The 19,107-nt window shown below is 45.8% G+C and overlaps 1 protein-coding gene across 3 annotated transcripts; it reads right to left on the bottom strand.

Annotated features, from left to right (window-relative positions):
• Positions 1 to 2,415: 2,415 nt before the first annotated feature.
• On the bottom strand, positions 2,416 to 17,778 carry SLC35B2 (solute carrier family 35 member B2). 3 transcript variants are annotated; one of them, XM_079969299.1, is made up of 4 exons: positions 17,649 to 17,778; positions 8,143 to 8,336; positions 6,281 to 6,441; positions 2,416 to 4,799 (listed from the first exon to the last, which is right to left on the bottom strand). In XM_079969299.1, the coding sequence occupies exons 1-4, from the start codon at positions 17,657 to 17,659 to the stop codon at positions 3,864 to 3,866; spliced, it is 1,302 nt and encodes a 433-aa protein (XP_079825425.1). In that variant the 5' UTR covers positions 17,660 to 17,778; the 3' UTR covers positions 2,416 to 3,863. The 3 variants fall into 3 exon arrangements, with proteins under 3 accessions (XP_079825425.1, XP_079825423.1, XP_079825424.1); XM_079969297.1 differs by lacking the exon at positions 17,649 to 17,778 and adding an exon at positions 15,858 to 16,832; XM_079969298.1 differs by lacking the exon at positions 17,649 to 17,778 and adding an exon at positions 8,940 to 9,590.
• Positions 17,779 to 19,107: the final 1,329 nt, after the last annotated feature.

The following is a 19,107-nucleotide window of genomic DNA, read 5'->3' as shown; positions in this document are numbered from 1 at the left end:
TGGAGGGAGAGTCCAGAGCATTCCCTTCACTGGCTTGGCTCCAGGCCCTTTGGATGCTTTTTCCTAGCCAGAATATGTTCCTGAACTGTGACTCTTGTTTGCCTGGATGTACATGGGGGTTGTAGAAACATCTCACAGCTGCAGATTCCTGTACTGCAAGGGGTTGGACTAGATGATCCTCAGGGTCCCTTCCAACTCTTAAGATTCTACAAAATATACTTTGGCATAGCTGGAATAGAGCCAAGGGTACAAAAGTTAAATTGCTTTGGCCACTTTTGCCTCCAGCCCTGCCCACCACTGGCAGACAGTCTCTGGAAGGTTGCCCATGGCCCTCTGTCCCAGTCCTGCTATAAAGGATTACACAAGGCATCATCTCCTACAAGAGCAGGGATGTAGCAGCCATCTATATAAAGCTGTTACTCTAACATGTACAATTCCTTGTAGGCTAGAGAAGATTGCTGAACCCATCTTCCTCCCCTGGCCAAACCCGGTACAGTGACACCTCGGGTTACAGATTCCACTAACCCAGAAATAGTACCTCTGGTTAAGAACGTTGTTTCAGGATGAGAACAGAAATCACGTGGCAGCAGCGGGAGGCCCCATTAGCTAAAGTGGTGCTTCAGGTTAAGAACTTTTTCAGGTTAAGAACGGACCTCCAGAACGAATTAAGTTCTTAACCCGAGGTACCACTGTACAATGATCAACTGATCCATGGGCAGAGTGCCTTCAAAGAGCTCTTCAAAACCAGCTTGCCTTCATTGTAACATCATGCAGCACCCACCTAACTGCCCAATTTGGCCCATGGGATAGTGTGTTCCCCACCCCTGCTAATAAACGCTTACAATAGAGCAAGCTTCGTTGAACGAAGGGACTTGTAACTAAACATGCATAGGATTACTCAGACTTGCCTTCCTGACAGCTAATTAAGGAAGTACCTTGTGCTTCTTGCTGTCAAGATTTTATGCTTTATTACAGGCACCTGCCTGTAGGTGATGTTCAGGACAAACTACAATTTGGAAAGTTACACTGAACCCTGTGATCGGAATCCAACAAGAGTTTAGGCAGTTCAGATAGGACTTAAATGGGTTGAATTGTGTACACCTTCCCTTTCTACAATTAACAATACAGATCTCTTTTCAGTCTCCATTTATGCAAGTTTATAAACAGTGGATTTCACAAGTTGATCAGCCAAGGGTGGGGGATATTTTTAGACTGCAACAACATTGGCAGAACAAGGCTAAGACACCATACACTGAATTTCCTACCCATTGGAATTTTCTCTTAATGTGGAGCATGGCTGTCAAGTGTAACCTTTGACCTGGAACGTCTTCTGTGTCCTAAGCAGCTCTTTGGGGGGGAGTTAAGTTTTGCTTTGAAGTCAAGTTAAGAATCTAGGCCTCATGGTGTACAAGAGCTACTAAAGCTGAACTTCTGTGTGAAGTTACTACTTCAGTCCACATCCCTTCTTGCCCATCATTACTTCCTCATACCATGCCACTCCTTGAAATAAAATCGGAAAGCCTGGAATATTTTGAATTGTGAATTTACACATCATACTTTGTAGCCAAATATGAGGATTTTTGTGTCTCATTGGTACCTTTGCCCTTCAATTTACTTACTATGTGCTCATTTGAGGAAATTAACAAATGGGGCTTTTTCAGTCACAAGACATCTCTTCCCCCTTACTTGTATTTATATCAATTTTTTCACATACTTGCCTACCTGTTACCAGAGACTCAATCTGGCTGGTCCATTAAAGCAAATGTAGCACTGCTCCACAATAACTTGTCAGCCCTCACCTAGTATCCACATGCCTGCTTTCTGTCTTATAACCAGTCAGGCTCTGACTCTGCCTGTCATTGGTTCTGGCTGCACCTATTGTTGATCTCTTAGCCTTGAGCCCCAACGGACACCAGTCATCACTGCAGAGACTGAATGGCACTTCAGCTACCTCATTTTGGCTCTATTTAAAATAACGTGTGTTTTTCCTGCCGGAAACCTCTATCCTCATGCAAAGAGTACTAAAACTAAGCTGACACAGGAATAAACTTTTGGCAGTATTTCTACCTGTGAGAAGACTTTTGTGGCAGCAGAGATAGAGAAGGAAAGATAACTAGCTTTGCACAAATAATTGATCTCAAGCCTCCAAAATTGTTCCCCATCAAGTTCACCTGGCTCAATGGCAAGAGATACAGCAACTTCTTTCTGCTTAATGTAATGGAACTCCCATTTTTGCCACTTAGATCCATATTTGGCACATCAGATTAAACCATACTGGATAAATCAACTGGATGAGATTTGAGACACTTGTTTGTTTTCACCCCTGGAGGGGGGGTGGCCCACAATGGAGCAGCAACTCCTTTAGATTATCCCTCCTGGGCACACTTTAAAGGCTATAAAACATGTCCTGGCCACTTATTTGCAGCATAGTTTAAATTTAATAAAATAAAACAGTTGTGTGTCGAGTACCAAAAAATGTTTCCCCTGCCCAATGTCAGCTTGGCAACAAAAGGGTTAATGGGTAAAACTCGAGACTTTTGGGGCAGAGCCAGCAACTCCAGTCCCGCATCCAGTTTTGAGAGCATGTGAAGAAAAGGGTAAAAAGATCCAGCCTCTGGGCACCAAACTATCCTGCACTGTACATCTCAGAATTGTTATCTCCTGGCTCAAAAATGAAAATGGCACAGCGAGCTAGACAATACAGTGCAGTTCAGTGCCCCCACCACACCTTGCAGCTTCCAGAACGGCCTATGTGCCACGTAGTAAAATGGGAACATGGCACAAAAGAGACTGCAAGGCCCAAGAGGGTCAGAGCCCAGAGCTCAGCCCTGCTGGAAGCAGCACACAAGCCCAGACTCAGGCTGCTTCCGTCTTTCCCACCAACCTTTGCAAAAATCACTGGGGAGTGGGGGGGGGGTGGAGAAAAGGACTGGGGTGCACATTCTTTTACTATGAGGATACCCTCTCCCTCACCACCTTGCCTAGAGCAGCAAAGAAACTTGGTTCCAAAGAGAGGTGTTTCAAAAAGGCAATATTTGTGCTTTTCTAAGTTTGCAGCAACAGTAAACCCAAAGAAAGCACCCCAAGAGTGGCCTCGAGGGGTTCTGGGACTGTAGTTCATGGCAGTGAGAGGAGGGGATGGTCAAAGAAAAGCTAAGCAAAAAGCAAAAACCCCAAATGACGCTGGCAAAGGGGGCACCGTCTGAAAGGTCCGACAGTGGGGCAAAAGTACAGGTGGGTATACTGAGCCAGAAAGCAAAGGGGCTGTGATTTAAGAGAGGCCGTTGCCCAGCAGGGTAAGTTCAAAACCTCCACAGTCGGGACTGGTTTTCTGTCGAAGCGGCCAGCTTTCCATTCCAACCATGAAGTTTTGAGGGTGTGGTTCTCTTTTCTTTTTAATGGAAACTGTAAAAGTCTTGGCCTTGCTATTCCCTCATACGCAGCTCCAGGGTGGTGAGCAGAAGGCAAACCGTAGCAAAACAAAAACAAAAACAAGCTCCAATTTGACTTGATCATAAATTAGCCTTCTCTCCCCCACAAGCTGTCAGTCAGGGCAGGCATTAGGGACACCTGTACCCTTATCTTGGAAAGGGGTCTCAAGAGCCGCTTGCAAGTCTCCTTCAGCAGAAAGCCTCAGCAGACTTAAAATACTCAGATGTTAGGACAGGAGGAAGCTACCCCTCGCTTCCTCCAAGCCAATCCCAGCAGTGTTTAAGAATCAGCTGGGGCGGGAGGTGTAGAGGATGGGAACTGACGTTTCCCAAGTCGACCAGCTCTTTGCTGGGTTCGTGAGACGAGAGAGAGATTCAGCAAGTGCTTGGGGGCGGGGAGGAGCTCAGGGCGTGTCGCTTGCCCGGTGGCCCCTAAACCTTCTGCACGGTGCCCTCGACGGGCACTTTCTTTGCCCGCTTCTTCATGCGGCTGCGGGCATAGACGCGGAGAAAGAGCGCCGTGAAGACCACCGCCACTCCCAGCCCGCCCACCACGGTGACCGCATGGCCGTAGATGAGACACGACAGGAGGATGGCAAAGGCTTGCCGCAAAGTCATGATGATGGTGAAGACGGCGGCTCCAAACTGGTTGATTGTGTAGAAGATGAAGAGCTGCCCGAAGGCCGAGCAGACCGACAGCAGCACGGCGTGGGCAGCAAACTCTGAGTGGCGGGCCATGAAGCGCACCGACTCCAGCAGGGCACCCTGCTCCAGCAGCGAGCCCACCGTGAAGAGGCACGAGAAGATGTTGACGCCAAACATCATCTGCACCGAGGACATCTTGTAGGTGAAGAGGGCGTCCTGCCAGTTGGACGTGAAGCTGTCAAAGACAATGTAGCCAGCCAGGAGGACCACGCCGGAGAAGGTGGTGACCGTGGAGAGGTGCTTGTCGTGGGAGCTGGAGAGCAGGAACATGCTGACTCCGACCGAGATGAGGGCTGCTGTCAGGTACTCCCAGTACTCGTAGCTCTTGCGGGACACCAGCTTGCCCATCAGCATGACCGGAATCACCTTGGAGGCTTTGGCCAGCACCTGCGTGGGGAAGCTGATGTACTTGAGGGCCTCATACTGGCACCAGCTGCTGAGGATGTTGGAGAGGGAGGCGAAGGAATACTTGTACATGGGAGCGCCGTGACGGGGCTGCTTGATCAGGGCGCAGTAGAGGCCAGCCACGGTGCACGCTAGGATCCGGTTCATGAAGACCAGGAACTGAGAATCCTTGAACTTCTCGCCAGGGTCGGAATCGGTTGCGCCATACGTTCGGGTCATCACCCTCTCCTGGAGGACACCCCATGTCAGGTAGGAGATCTGCAAAGGAAGAGGAAGAGAGGGGGGATGGAGAGCAACTGCCACAACAAACAGTAAGATAGCATCTTGGAGAATCGGGCAAGCAGGAAGCATGACGCTCTTTGGATGCCGCTGACCCAAGCAGCTCATAAAGACGCCCACTTTTCCTATACTGTCAACCTACGCAACAGGAAGCTGAGGGCCGGATCTGATTGAGATTTTCTTTCCACTCCCAAACAGGATCTAACCAGATCGGTATTGCACTTCATCCCACAGAGACTATTTTCTATGTTGGGCTATGTTAAGACACCACCTACAAAAATTACAGCAATAAAATGCTAGCTGAGCCACAAGATGCAATGTTTGCCTTGGCATTTCCTATCAGCACAAACAATCTGAACACCATCTGGTTTATGTTTTATGAAATGACCATGATGCTATACAGGATTACATATTTCAGGCACTGAAAAAAGTATATAGCTGGACAGCAGCTGCCATAGAGCACCTGCTTCTGCAGACAGCAGCTTTTAGTGTCCCATCAGGCCTGCAGAATCAACCATTTTCCTTCTTTGTTTTCTCAGTTCCTTGTAAATGCAGAAGCAGTAATCCCAACACCCTCACCTCAGTAATACGAAAAATATAATTACTTATGTCCTGTAAATTTGGAATGATCTGAACCAAAGAGATTTCATGACTTGCCTATGGCCATTCAGCAGGCTTGGTACATAACTAAATCCACATTAGTTCAGTGCATTAAGAAAATTTCCTTCTCTCTCTTTCTTTCAATGTCATCCAAGGACATGCAGCATTTCCTATGTATTTCTTTTACAGGTAGCTATGGGCATAATCCAAGGATGCCAAATAAAGTTCTGCACTTGCTAAACTATGTCACTCTAGGGCCTGCAACATATCGTTATTTTGGACTTACAGTTGTTCAAAAAGCCAAATTAACTACAAAACGCCTCTTATCTATCTTCCGCAGAATGAGTGAGATAAGAGAAACAAAATTCTAATCCACCTGATACCAACTAAGCAGAAGTTTTTATCTTTCTAAAATAACAGAAATCCCCTAACTGAACCCAGTGTTCTTACTCCAGTTCAAAAATAACTGGGTGATATTCTGACCTCATTATTGCATGAAGGGTACGAACCATGCAATTCTGAAAGCATCATCTAGGTTTTATTTATTATTTTATTAAATTTATATCCTCCCAAATGAACCCAGGATCCAATTTAATGACCACCTGCAAGTCTCATGAGAACTGAGATTGTAGCATTGCTTAATGGAAGTTATAGGTCAGGAAGGCTACATGTGTCCCAGTGCACATAAAGTCAGTGCAATGGGTGGGATATTTTAACTTTGCTTGGAAACTTTGCTCAGCTGTGAACTAACCTTTGAGCCAATCATACTCTCGGTGTAATGCTACATCTAAACGAGAAGCTCCCAATCACCACCCCAGACAAGCCAAATCAAAGTGGCGTACTAGCTCTCAGTTCTTTACCTGTAGGCCTGTTGCACAAAACAGCAGCTTAAAGAACTGCCGGGCTGTGGAGGACTCGACAGTCTCATTCCGAGCTGCTAGCAAGGTATCGTCCTGGTGTACAGATTTGGCCTCGTTGCCAAAGACACATGATTTGATAACTGGAAAGCAAATACCACGGCCTAAGAAGGAAAGGAGCAAAAACACATTAGCCACAACACTTAATCACACCAGTTGGGGGCATGGGGGAGGGAGGAAGGGAGCCACACACATTACAGCTGCCAATATTGTCCCCACAATCACCACCATATAAGAATTAAGAAGAGCCCTGCTGGATTAGGCGAAAGGCCCAGGATAGTCCCGCATTTTGTTCTCACAGTGACCAACCAGGTGCCTGCACAAAGAATGGCTGCAAGCAGGGCTTGAGAGCAGCAGCATTCTTTTCACTTGCAATTCCCATAAACTGGTAATTGGAGACATGCTGCCTCCAACAGTGCCACCATATGTGATTTCTTGATGGCACTTCCAAATAGATTTACTTGCCTCTTCTCTAGGCCAGTCCTACTCTACTCTGCTCACAGTGCTTGCCCCAGCTAAGAAAAGACAGACTGACTGAGCTGCAGAAAATCAGAGAGATAGTGATGCAGATCTTATACCCACATTGCCATGGCTATTCCTTGCAAATCTCCCAATTTCCTCAACAGGTAGTGGCTACAGATTCTGTGCTTGCTAGCATGATAACACTGATGGAGTGGACGCAATGTTTGAAATTCGCCAGGCACATTTTGCACCCGGCTATCGGCCACTTGCGACCAAGTGAAGATGCCCAGGCACCAGGATGGCACCTGACGTCTCTGCCATCTGGAGGTCCATCTGCCTGGGGATCCTTGTATCGTGACTGTTTTCACACACTAGCAACATACCCCGTAGAATTCTATCCATTATATTTTATCTGTACAATCAGAATGAATTTCAGGAACCAGAAAGTTGCATTGAAATGTAAATGTAAATAAAAAGAAGGCACCTTTTATTGTATGTGGTGGACTTGTAAATTAGTAAAAGAATTCTGGGAGATTATATATAATGAACTGAAAAAAATCTTTAAAATAACTTTTTATTAAAAAAAAACCCCAAAGCTTTTCTTCCAGGAATTCTAGACACCGAAATCTCAACGGATCAGAAAAGACTATTAATGTACGCGACTACTGCTGCTCGGATGCTACTAGCCCAGAGAAGAATGGCAGATTAAGTTGAAGGACTATGCCAAAATGGCAAAAATGATCGGAAGAATCAGGAAGACCAAAACTTTAATAAGGAAAGGGGAAAATATATAATTTACCTTAAAAATCATTGTAAACAAAATTATTAGTAGGACTGGAATAATACTTGTAGTTTAATGTTGAATTATGGTTCAAATGGAGCTTTAATAGATTTGGATTAATAGAGAAGATGCAGAAGAAAAAAAGTTAACTAAGGACCCACAAAGGGGAAGAGGGCAGTCCAGGGGAATCTATGGAATTCTCTTTTTATTTGGGTTGTTTGACAATCGTTTGTAAATTTCAAAATTTGAAAAACTAAATAAATTTATAAATAAATACAACTTTTGAGCCATCAGGCCCCAAAATGGCAACGAGGCATTCCATTTTGGCGACTGCAACCCTGCTTTAAGGAGCCATTTGACACCTAGCTTATATATCTGAGTTTCTAACACTGAGTGAACATACTGATTGCGCACTTAGAAGTCGACAATGATTGCACTCTGGGGCAGTTTCAAGTCCAGGATAGCACAGCTGAGGGGCTGCAGAAGATACGATGGGCTCAGAAAGAGCTATCTCAGCTGCAACATCAGGAAACCACTCTGTGTGCATATTCCTACCACTTACCTGTTTCAAGGTAATTTTTCCTCTTGAAGTATTGTATAAGCAAGAAGCCTGGAACCACAATACTTGCATAGCCTGCAGCATTGACCAAAAAGCGAAACAGCCAGAAGTCTCCCCAGGAGTCCTGGTGGACAGCAGGTACCTCTTCATTCGCAGTCACTATGGGGAGAGCAGCCAGCGCAAGAGCCAGGCAGAACCTGCCAAGAAAAAGAGCAGGTTGTAAGCCAAAGGGAATCCCTGGATCCAGTGAAAAGTTTATACAGGCAACTCTCTCATCACACATGGGAAGCATTCAAGATTCCCGCCCCCCTTCCTCTAGCAACAGGCGAAACCAAGAACCCCAGAAACCAAGCAGCTACATCTGTCTTGTGCAGGATTCTCACAGCAAATGCTGCAGACGTGCTTGCAGCTTCAAAGCTGAGTGAAGAAATTCTGCACATGCAATCCCTATGCCTGTCTGCGGAACTATTGCCTTTCACTTAATCTGGCACAACACCAAGGACAGAGGCCTGTGAGAGCTCCCATTTGTCAGATCTTTGGTCTTTTCAAACACCCTTGGAGTTAGGGAGAGAGATAAAAGAAATGAAATAAAACAGTAAGGCTGGGATGCAATAGACACAGGCAAACAGAGAACACTTTAAACACCCTCCTTTTGGGATCTCAGACAAGCTGTGCACATTAACATGCACAAACACAGATCTTGGAACAGGCGGATCCTGGTGTCCCCTGAGCAGCAAAGTCAAACTGACCTTCCTACAAAGTAAATAAGTGTAGTGGCTGAGGGCTCCGTTGGTACTTACCATCCAGACATTCTATGGGGCAGGAGTGTCCTTGAAATATGGCAGCACATAACTCCCAGATATGTCACAGAACAAGCCTATTAAAAACTATATTCTTACGCAGCATGGGAAGCAGACAACTGGGCTGCTCACTCAAATCTATTACAGAGGAATCACACGTATTTTCAGACTTCAGGGCGAGAGCCAATGAGCAGCTATGTAGTTGTGCAGAAATTCACCACAGACACGTGAGGGAAGGAGCTAATGTCTCCCTGGAGTAGCCACAGTGCAGTTGCGCCACAAAGAGATAACACTCCAAAAGAGGAGGCAGATTAATGACTGTGCTGTCAAGCCCCTTTTCATCCTGTTAGCGGCAAGGGAAACCCACAGGGTCTCAACTGGCCTTTTAGCCAGCGACCCTGAATCTGTCAAACTCAAGTTATGCACATTTGGAGCGAGCGTTGTTTTCCGAAACAAGATGGCGAGCTAGAGGTGGGCAGAGAAACTCGGAAGAATAGGTAGCAAGATCAAGGGAGAATATCTGTTACAAACAAGAAGCTATGCAGAGAGAGCACCCTTTAACCATCAGAAGGCATGAAGAAGACTATCGGTGGCTGCAAGCCATGATGGCTATGCTATGCCTCCATGCAGGCAGGAAGTAATGTTCCTAAGAACTACTTGCTGGAATCCTCTTCTGCTCGAATCCTGCTTGCTGGTTTCCCATAGGCATCTGGCTGGCCATTGTGAGAACAGGAAACGGGACTAGATGGGCCATTGGCCTGATCCAGCAGGCTCTTCTTCTGTTCTTATGCAGTCCCCCCCCCCGCCACTGCCACCGTGATTCCCGAGCCTCAAAGGCACCGCTGACACTTTTCTACGTTGTCCCCTTGCAACTGTGAGAGACAGAAGCCCTGTTTGTTAATTTACCTCACATGGTTAGAATCGTGTGAGGGAGAGTGGGGTCAAGCACAATAGCTCTGCTGAGTCACCACCCCCACAGCTCAACATTTCTCGGAGGGCAAATGTCTGCAGCGAGGAGCCGCAGCCACAGATGTAGACGTCAAACTTGCACAAAGGCAGCAGGTTCCCTGCTGCAGATGTCTGCGCTCCAACATGTGAAGGGTGACAGGGACCAGCACTGTGATGTGATGCAGCGAGCACATGCATCCTTATTCTTCCCTTCACCGTGTGAGAAGCATACTGCCCTAAGGCTAGTCCTTCCATCTCCAGCTGAAGGCAGAATAGTAAATTCTTCACTTGTGCCACGTTTTTCTGGACACCATGGAATCACAACTATCATAGATGCATGCTTATTCAGAAGCAAGTCTCAATATGTTGTGCCGAGCTTCCTTCCATAGGATTCCAGCCTAATGAAAAGTTGAACCGTTACTCATATCTAATAAAGCTTCCAAGGCAGAATTAATACCCTCTTGCTGACAGCTTCAACCCTCTAACTCAGAGTTTCTCAAACTGAGGTCCTCAGCTGTTGTTGGACTATAACCCCCATCACCTCTGACCACTGGTTCTGCTAGCTAGGGATGATGGGAGTCGTGGTCCAACAACAGCTGAGGAGCCCACTTTGAATAATTCTGTTAACTGTTTCCCCATCCTCTCTCTTTCTACCCACCAACTGCCTTGCACAGGCATGTGCCAGCGCAAGATCTTTTGCAAGATATGAAACCACAGAAAACCGGTTTTGAGTAAGTTCAAAGAGGCTCTGAAACAGCCCTCTGAGGTCAGTTTCAAAGCATTGCCCTCTTGCATCGTTTGTTCATGCTGTGGCAAGCACTACCCAAATTACAGAAATAATTGTTAGAAAAATTTCCACACCTTGTTGCATAAAACTGTAGTCCAGGCACCCAGGAATTTCAAATCTCTTTTTTCCCCCCAAGCCATGAATATATTATACTCTGGTGGTTTCCAGATAAATGTAAAAAACTACAGCCATTTTTGGACAAGGACAGCCTGGCTATGATGATTCATTCATTGGTAACCACAAGACTCAATTATTGCAATGTCCCCTGTCTGAAGGCTCCAGCTGGCACAAAATGTTGCAGTTAGATGGTTGGTGGGGTCATATTACCACCAGCACATCACCCCAGTGCTTAATGGTTGCACTAGCTGTCCACATACTACTAGGGCACATTAAGGGTTCCTGGACAACTTTTGTCCAGGTTAACTTAAGGACCATTTGACGCCAAACCCGGAGTCTCTGTTAGTGATCCCTCACGGCTCAGACACATCACCAGGAGCCATGCATTCTGTGGATTCCCCTCCCACCCAGCTGAACTCAGACAATATCCTTCTTTATTGACCTTCACACACCTGATCACTGAAGAAGAAGAAAATCAGCAGGCATTTTAAATAATTTTATGGAGAATTTATCACACAGTACTAGCTTTTGAAAATACTATTCCCTTGTGTGGTCAGGACTCTCAGGCCGTAGACTTTTCAGCAAGGAGGCAAGAGATTGCTTATGTTTGATTTGCCTATTTCACTCCCAAGTAAGTCATAATCCCTAAATATATCACTGGTCCTGGTATCCCCAACTGCATGGGCACCTCCCTGTGTGATTAGCCACTTAGAGGGAAACTGGTTTAAATCAATTTCAGCCTGGCTTAATTCAACTGCTTTGGGCCAGGACAGGAGTGCTGGTATTACTGGCTCCCAGAGAAAAAGGAATAAACCAGCCAAGCAACAGTTCTCTTTCCTGCTTTGGTCCACAGCTCCCTGGCCCCTGAGCAGGGCCAGATTTAGGACTGATGAGGCCCTAAGCTACTGAAGGTAATGGGAGCCCTTTATTTGTCCAGCTGTCCTTTGTCAACAACAAATTGTTGCTGTTTTTTTGTGTTGAATATATGCTATATGGTAATTTATGGACCTAATAGGTATCTAAAGCCATTTGCACATAAAAAATATGTATTTTGTCAAAATAATTGCTGATCTGAAATACAATTAAGAAGTATATTATTAGTAAAATAAATATTAAGCTCTAACTGTATGTAGGTTTTATTTTATTTGTTTTTTATCTTATATTTTGGAAATGTACATCCCGGGTTTTTTCCCTTTAAATTTTCTTGGGGCCCCCAAGAGAGTGGGGCCCTAAGCTATAGCTTGTTTAGCTTATATGTAAATCTGGCACTGCCTGTGAGCCACTTTCACCCTGTGTTTCTCCCTCCCAGCTTCAGACAAGGCAGCTAGTGTTACAGGTGAGCTCTCACTTCTGCCAGGCAAGCAAAACCAGCACCAGTGCTAGGAATGAAAGAAGCTTTCATAGCTTCAAACCCACAAAGAAACCAGGAAGTCAGAGCTCATATATACCTCTACTGTTCCCTTTCACACTGGACAGACGTGCTTTTGACACACACCCCACCCCCACGGATAGGCGGCTCTCTACTAGGGCAAGAGCGGTCTGGGACAAAGCCCCCTTTGGCAGACCTTTCCATTTCAGTTCCTCCGGCAAGATGGTTCTGAAGCAGGAGTACAAATCCCCATAGACCTCCGTTCTTGATGCTAGTGACAAGAAAGCCGCAAGAAAGCAGAGCACAAAAAGATCATGGGAGCAAATGCCCTTCACCCTTCAGTTGCATTTCTCCTGCAGCTACAGTTCTGTGGGCCTTAAGAGATTCCTCCCTTCTTTGGATCCACAGTCAGAATTACTTGGCAAGTATTTGCATCTATTAGGCTTCTATGACATACTGTCTCACAATTAGGGTGGTTAAGGAGTGGCAAAAGGGCACATTTATGGCCAACCTATTTAGAGGAAAGGCCATAGCTCAGAGCACCCGCTGCTCTGCATTTCCAGGTAGGACAGGAGAAGTGCGCCATCTGAAACTCTGGAGAGCCACTGTCAGTCAGTGTAGACAATACTGAGCTAGATAGGAAAATGATCCGACTTGCTATAGGGCAGCTTCCAATGTTCTTTTGTTTCACACGTATATCGTATTGGCTCGAATATAAGCCGCACGTTTTTTTCCAAATTCTATGAAAAGTTAAAGTGCATCCTATATTCAGAACCGAGTGCTGTGTGCCCGCCTCCCAGCACTACCACCCTGAATGGGAGGCAATGGTGGCTTGAGGAAGAAGTGCCAGGAGGCGGTAGTGCCAGGAGGCAGGCGCGCAGCGTGCTCAGAACCAAGCCCCCGCCCCCTGTTCAGGGCAGTAGTGCCAGGAGGTGGGCTGCACCCGCAAATAAGCCTTGAATTTTAAAGGTGCAGCTTATTTGCGGGTGCGTGTTATATTCAGACCAATACAGTAAATAAAGTGCATGGATTGAAATTTGCTTTAGCGGGTGCAAGCATGGAACCAGGGGAATATTGCACATATTGCATTACACTATTAATCAGCTTTCAAATCAAGCTTGAGGAGTTAGGCATTCATCTCCCTTAACATAACTGCCAATGCTTGCATTGGACCCAGGAGCTCCTGATTCCAGGGTGAGGGACATTCACTGTGCATGGTTTTTTTCCCCTGCAGAGGAAACTTTAGGAACCAGCTCCCACCCACAGCTTATGTCTCGCTTGAGGGCTCCCAGTTCTAAGTATTTGGTCTCTGCAGGTGGTATAGTGATGTGCATGCAGACAACCCAAAAATTTAGTGCAGCATCTCATTCTTGCTCTCTCTTCTGCATTCAAGGGCCAGAAGTAAAGCATCCAAGAGCCTAGTACATGGTGCAGAATCACATTTCTGACACTTATCAGTCAATCCTAGTTACCAGGAGGCAATCACTACTTGACATTGCTGATCTAACAGTTAGAAAATTACAAGCTGGTATTTGTTAGCTCTTAACCAGCAAATAATAAAAACAATTTGAAAACCAAAGGAAAGTTAAAGGCAAATCTCAGCCACAGCGACAAGAAAATGTTATGAAAAATAAAGCTCTTCCTATGACTGGCATCTCTAGCCTAAGGGCTTCCCAGAACACAGAAGCAAGAATAGCAGAGGCTGCTGATCAGCTAGTCTTCGGAGTTCACTAGGAGAACAAACAAGTCACACTTGCCTGTCAAGCAATCATTAAATTTGCAGAGCAGCACACTTCTGGGCAGCGTCACCACAAGACACTGAAGCTCACTTATGAACCATGAACTGGAATGTAACCACATATAAATGCCCCCAAATAGTTTATTATTCTTATTTCATATTATAATGTAAAATGCCCCTGAATAGTGACCGATTTAGATAATAGACACTTTTCATTGTTTAAACATATTCTAAATATTTCTACTGGATCCCAAGAAATCCAAAGCTCAGAAAGCACTATTTGCAAGCCTCAGAGAAACTCACAGGGCTACTTGCTATGTAGAGCAGTCAGGGTAAGGATCCTGGTGCAGAAAGATCCACAGGGAGAGGTTGTTTGGGCAGTTGTCAGCTTAGAACTCTGGGAGCTGAAGGGATGTCTAGGCTTGCCTACAACTAACTAAACTTCTTTAACATATCAAACTGTTAATGATTCACCCACTAAAATGAAATTTACAACAACAACAAAAGGCACCCTAGTTTCAGGGCATTTTAAACTACTGGCCATGAAGTATTGTTGGACCAGTTAAGCAGAGTGGAAGAAATACAAATTGTTATTGCCCTTTGGTGGCTTTTTCTTTCAATATGACAATATCAGAGAATGGCGATGGGGAGATTTTCATTTGCTACTTGAAGTTTTTTTGTGGGAATCTATTTAATATTCAATGAAACATTGGGATTACCTGCAGATTTGGAGTGTGGTATCATCTCTAAATTGACAACACAGCACTATTTTTCATTTCTACCTAATCTAATAGCAATGGTCTTAGTGTTTACACCCATACTTAGAGGCTATTTTAGCAAAGATTCACCCATTACAAGGTGAATCCAGACAAGGTATTATAGCAATGTGATTTGGGGATGTGTTTTTGGATGGTGTCTCAATGTCCCTCAAAGAACAAATATTCAGAGTGGGAGTACTCCTGGACCTGGCTTTGCTGATGGGTGCACATTTGTGGTCCAGCTCAAAAAGAGGACAGGACACCTGCAACATTACTAGTGTGCAGAAGAGGAAATGTCAGGTGTCAAGCTACTCCTTCTGGGATTCCCTACTCCACAACTATTAAAAGTATAAGAGCTGTGGTCTCTTTTGCACATGGTTGCTCTAAGCTTTGGCCAGAGACTTTTTTCATTAATAACCAATATGTGAACTGCATCCCTTCCTGGAAAACAAGGCCCTAGCAACCATCATTCGTGTATTTTTTAAACTCTGAAGTTTGACTACTGCAAATAAACTACAAATGAGGCTGCCTTTTAAGACTGGAAATGTCAGCTTGTACAAAATGCAAAAGTCTGTGATCTAATTGGAGTCAAAGATTGAGAGCATACGCCAGCTGCGTTCTGCAATACTGATTATCAGGTTCTGGGCACAATTCAAACTGAATGTGATAACTGAACAGATCCTATGTAGCTTGTGTCCTCCACAAGCCTTTTTTACGCAAGATTTTTAGGTGTAGCTCTGCTCCATATTCCATAAAACTGTGACTGGGGTTGTTGTTGTTTAGTCGTTTAGTTGTGTCCGACTCTTCGTGACCCCATGGACCAGAGCAGAGAGAACTATGACTGTGGTTAGGAGCAAGATTGTTCTTAGGAAGAACATCTACTTGAAGTAATTTATCCTAAAAGACACCTGCCTAAGCCTGTGCAGCTCCACATTTTTTTTAAGGAAAAGAGGTAATATTTTTGTTTAGCTAAGCTTTGGCAGATTCCCCCCCCCACTTCAGTTTTGAATGTTTTTAATTTTTTATTGTATATTTGTACAGCCAACCACCTGATAGCTCCATGTGTTTACAAACTGCAGCAAGAACCCCAGTCAGCAAATTAAGGAAACTGTTAATCTGTTTCTAATTCAAGATGCTGATACTGACCTTTAACATCAGTCAGCAACACTGTGCCCACGGGTGCCAGTGTGCCTGCCAATACCTGCTATGGTGCCTGTGAAGGGTCTCAGTATATAAATCCTCATAAATCCAGAATGCAGGAGAGACTGACTGTTCTTTGTGCTCCATCCTTGTTTACACTGGCGCAGCTTCTTAGTCATTGAACTTGCTCTCTTAAACATGCTCATGTTTCACTAGATACTAGGAGTTGACCCTCCTATCCATTCTAAACAGAGGAGAGGTACAAAGAGTTTCATTTGTGAATAAGCATGGCAGTGGCTGAAGTAGGCTCCTTTTTCAGTTGATGAGACAACTGATTCTGTGGTCTGTCAAATCCCTTTACGAACTGACTGGCCTTCATAAAGTGGCACTCTGTAGAGCAAGGATGGAGAGACTGTGGCCCCCTAGGTATCACTGGACTCCAGCTTCCAGGCAATGGTCATGGATGATGGGAGTTATAGCCCAGAACCACCTTGAAGGCCATGGGTTCCCCATCCCTGCAGTGGATAACTTCATAAGATGTGTTATAAGTACTAATGAAATTGTCACCTTTGAGCTTTGAATTTTTTAGTTATTTCAGATGCACTTACCATTTGCACACTCAAGCTGATACAAACAGAGCAAAATGCTTCCCTTACACTTTAAATCTGGATTCTTAACTATACTACTATTCCCACATAAATGATCACATCCTGTTACTCTAGCGTCATAATCCTCAAACAACTCCCACCATAAATTCCTTACACAAAACTGCCACTGCGAATAGAATTCCCATTCTACCTGTTAAGTGTGAATGAAGAAAGCAGAGTGAGGACAAGCATCCTTACCATTTACTGTGATTATAGCAAGGTAAAAAAAAAAAGCATTAAAGAATTATTGACTTGCATTAAAATTGGATACACGCCATTAAAATATAGAGCCCGTGAGTTACTTCAGATTAATCCATTCAGATTTTAGCTATGAAATCGTCCACACAATGATTTTCACTTACTGCATCGTATGAAGCATCAAATTTCCTGGTAAGCAGAGTTGGACTGGAGCCTTAGTTTTAAAAGACACCCAGTTAAGTAGGTATAGATTGAAGCCCAATGCCTCTATGTAATCTACTAGGCTACTAAGGCAACCTTGATACCAATTCGATGTCAACATGAAACCAACTGTGGCCTTGGATAAATGATGATTTCAAAGTCAAGTTGCTCAGCGGGTGGAGCTAGCACTGGCCTGCCTCGCAGGGTTGTCCTGAGGCCGATCCAGGAAAAAAGGTACTTTGCTACTAAGAAGTAAAAAATCCCATTGATATAAATGGGACTAACTCCCCTAGTAAAGGGATAAAGACTTCCACCTGGAAACATACCAGGCATTTATAACCTCCCCCAGCTGCTTCAAACCCAGGATCAGATCGTACTGTATGTATATCGAGTCTTGCTGGATCCCCCCCTCCCCCCAGATTTCATTTCTATCCGACTCCTCGGTCTCCGGCTGAACCCGGACGAGGCAAGCGAGACAAATCCGCCTTTCCGAGAGCTTGGAAGGAGAAACCGAGCTCTTCCCGAGATCCAGCCCCATCTTTGATTCCCGTTTCCTCCAGAGGCACCCAAGACTAGCGAGGGGCTCTTCTGCCCGCTCCTCCACGCATCTCTCCCGTCTGACCCACAGCATCCTCCCCGCCCCAGCCCGGAGCCCCCGAAGATGCCGGTAGGCGCCTCCCGTCTTCCCCCCGCTGGTCGCGGGCCCGCCGGCGCGGGAGGGGACGGCCGCCTCATCCCCGGCGCAGAGAAGCGTCCCCCGTCCCGGAAGCCTCTTCCCCCCGCCCCGCGCTCCGGGGTTAGCCCACCTGCGGCCCATGATGCCGGCCGGGCCGGTGCGCTCCGCTCCCCCGCCACTTCGCTGCTCCGAGCCCGGCCGCGCCTCCCTCCCGGCGCCACAGGGCCAGGAACCGGCCGCTCGCCCCAGCCGAGCAGGGACTCCGGGGCTCCCACAGCGCCGCCTGCCGGTCTGGAGGCCCCGTCTCCGCGCGGCAATGGATTCCCTTCCGAAGAAGGGGGGAAGCCTACAAGTTCCGGCCCATGTTTGACTAAGGGGAGGAAGCCGGCGACGGGCGAAAAGGACTCTTCAATCCGTTTGAGAGCTAGGCCGCCGGCCCAGAATCTGGAGGGCAACGTTTCTTGGAAGAGTGACCGTGAAGTTTGCCAAAAGGTGCGAAGGGCTTCCCCTCCACCCTGAGGAGCCACGTGAGGTGAAAGGAAGAACTTCAATTTCAGGAATTATTCTCTTTTCACTAGCAAATATACCCTCCTGCGGAGAGCTGTGGGCTCCTTTCGGACAGGACAATGCCCTGTGGAAAAGCAAGTGAACGTGGAAGCCACCCATAAAAAGCCTCATTCACTACGATTTCAGTCACACGTCTCCAAGCCACAGGATTTGCTCTCTGTATATGACCAGAAGCACTGTTCTTCAGGCAGTCTGGGTGCTTCATCTCCAGATTAACAGTCATTGAAGCATGGCATTCCTCCACTCTTACTTCCCGATTTTTTTAAAAGGACACTTCTATGTTTTTCAAATAGTTACTTTTTTCCTCAGGTTTTTCAACCAGAGAAAACTCAGATGCCTTCATACTCTCAGCTGCTACATTTGCCAGTATCAGGGTCCAACAACAAAACTTGGGGTGACAGTTGTGGGTAACTTGTGGCCTTCTGAGACTGCATCATTCCTGTACATTTGCTACGCTGCCTGAGGCTAGTTGGAGAGTTGAACTACTAGAGAACAAGTTACCCAACTGGCACAAACCCAAAAGTGAAGGAAACAAATTTGCTTCTCTTGAGTTCACCTGTCACCTTCCCTGCCAGCTATGTGGAAAAACAGATACAGTACATATTTGAACCTGATGATGGCGCTCCCTTGCCCCATATACCCATTCTAGGTAACAAAACTGCCTGCCTTAGCGTGAACAAAGAGTTTCCAAATACCAAAAGTATTTAAAATATCTTGAGGGGGATGATGTGTGATTTATGGCATCTAATTACAATAGCATGCATGCTGGGCTATTGAGGGAAGCTTTTTGCAGTAGCACATTGCATACATACCCTGGCTTACATCAAACTAGGATACCTATTAGCTCAGCTGCTTAGAGTGTGATGCTGATAACACCAAGATCATGGGCTGATCCCTGTATGACTGCATATTCCTGCATTGCAAGGGGTTGGACTAGGTGATCCATGGGGTTCCTTCCAACTCTATGATTCATTTAGGTCATGGGTAGGCAAACTAAGGCCTGGGAGCTGGATCCGGCCCAA

Source organism: Podarcis cretensis, assembly GCF_951804945.1.
Source record: "Podarcis cretensis genome assembly, chromosome: 3".
In the NCBI taxonomy this organism is placed as follows: domain Eukaryota; kingdom Metazoa; phylum Chordata; class Lepidosauria; order Squamata; family Lacertidae; genus Podarcis; species Podarcis cretensis.
Note: the sequence above shows the minus strand (reverse complement) of the source record. Positions and strands in the feature narration are given on the sequence as shown.

Excerpts from the sequence above, each read along its gene's own strand:
- SLC35B2 (XM_079969297.1), bottom strand. The coding sequence starts at position 15,943 with ATGGAGCACAAAGAACAGTCAGTCTCTCCTGCATTCTGGATTTATGAG. Across the intron at positions 8,337-15,857 it reads CTTCACAGGCACCATAGCAG|GTTCTGCCTGGCTCTTGCGC; the intron begins GTATTGGCAGGC and ends TTTTCTTGGCAG. Across the intron at positions 4,800-6,280 it reads TTTGTGCAACAGGCCTACAG|ATCTCCTACCTGACATGGGG; the intron begins GTAAAGAACTGA and ends CTTCCTTTGCAG.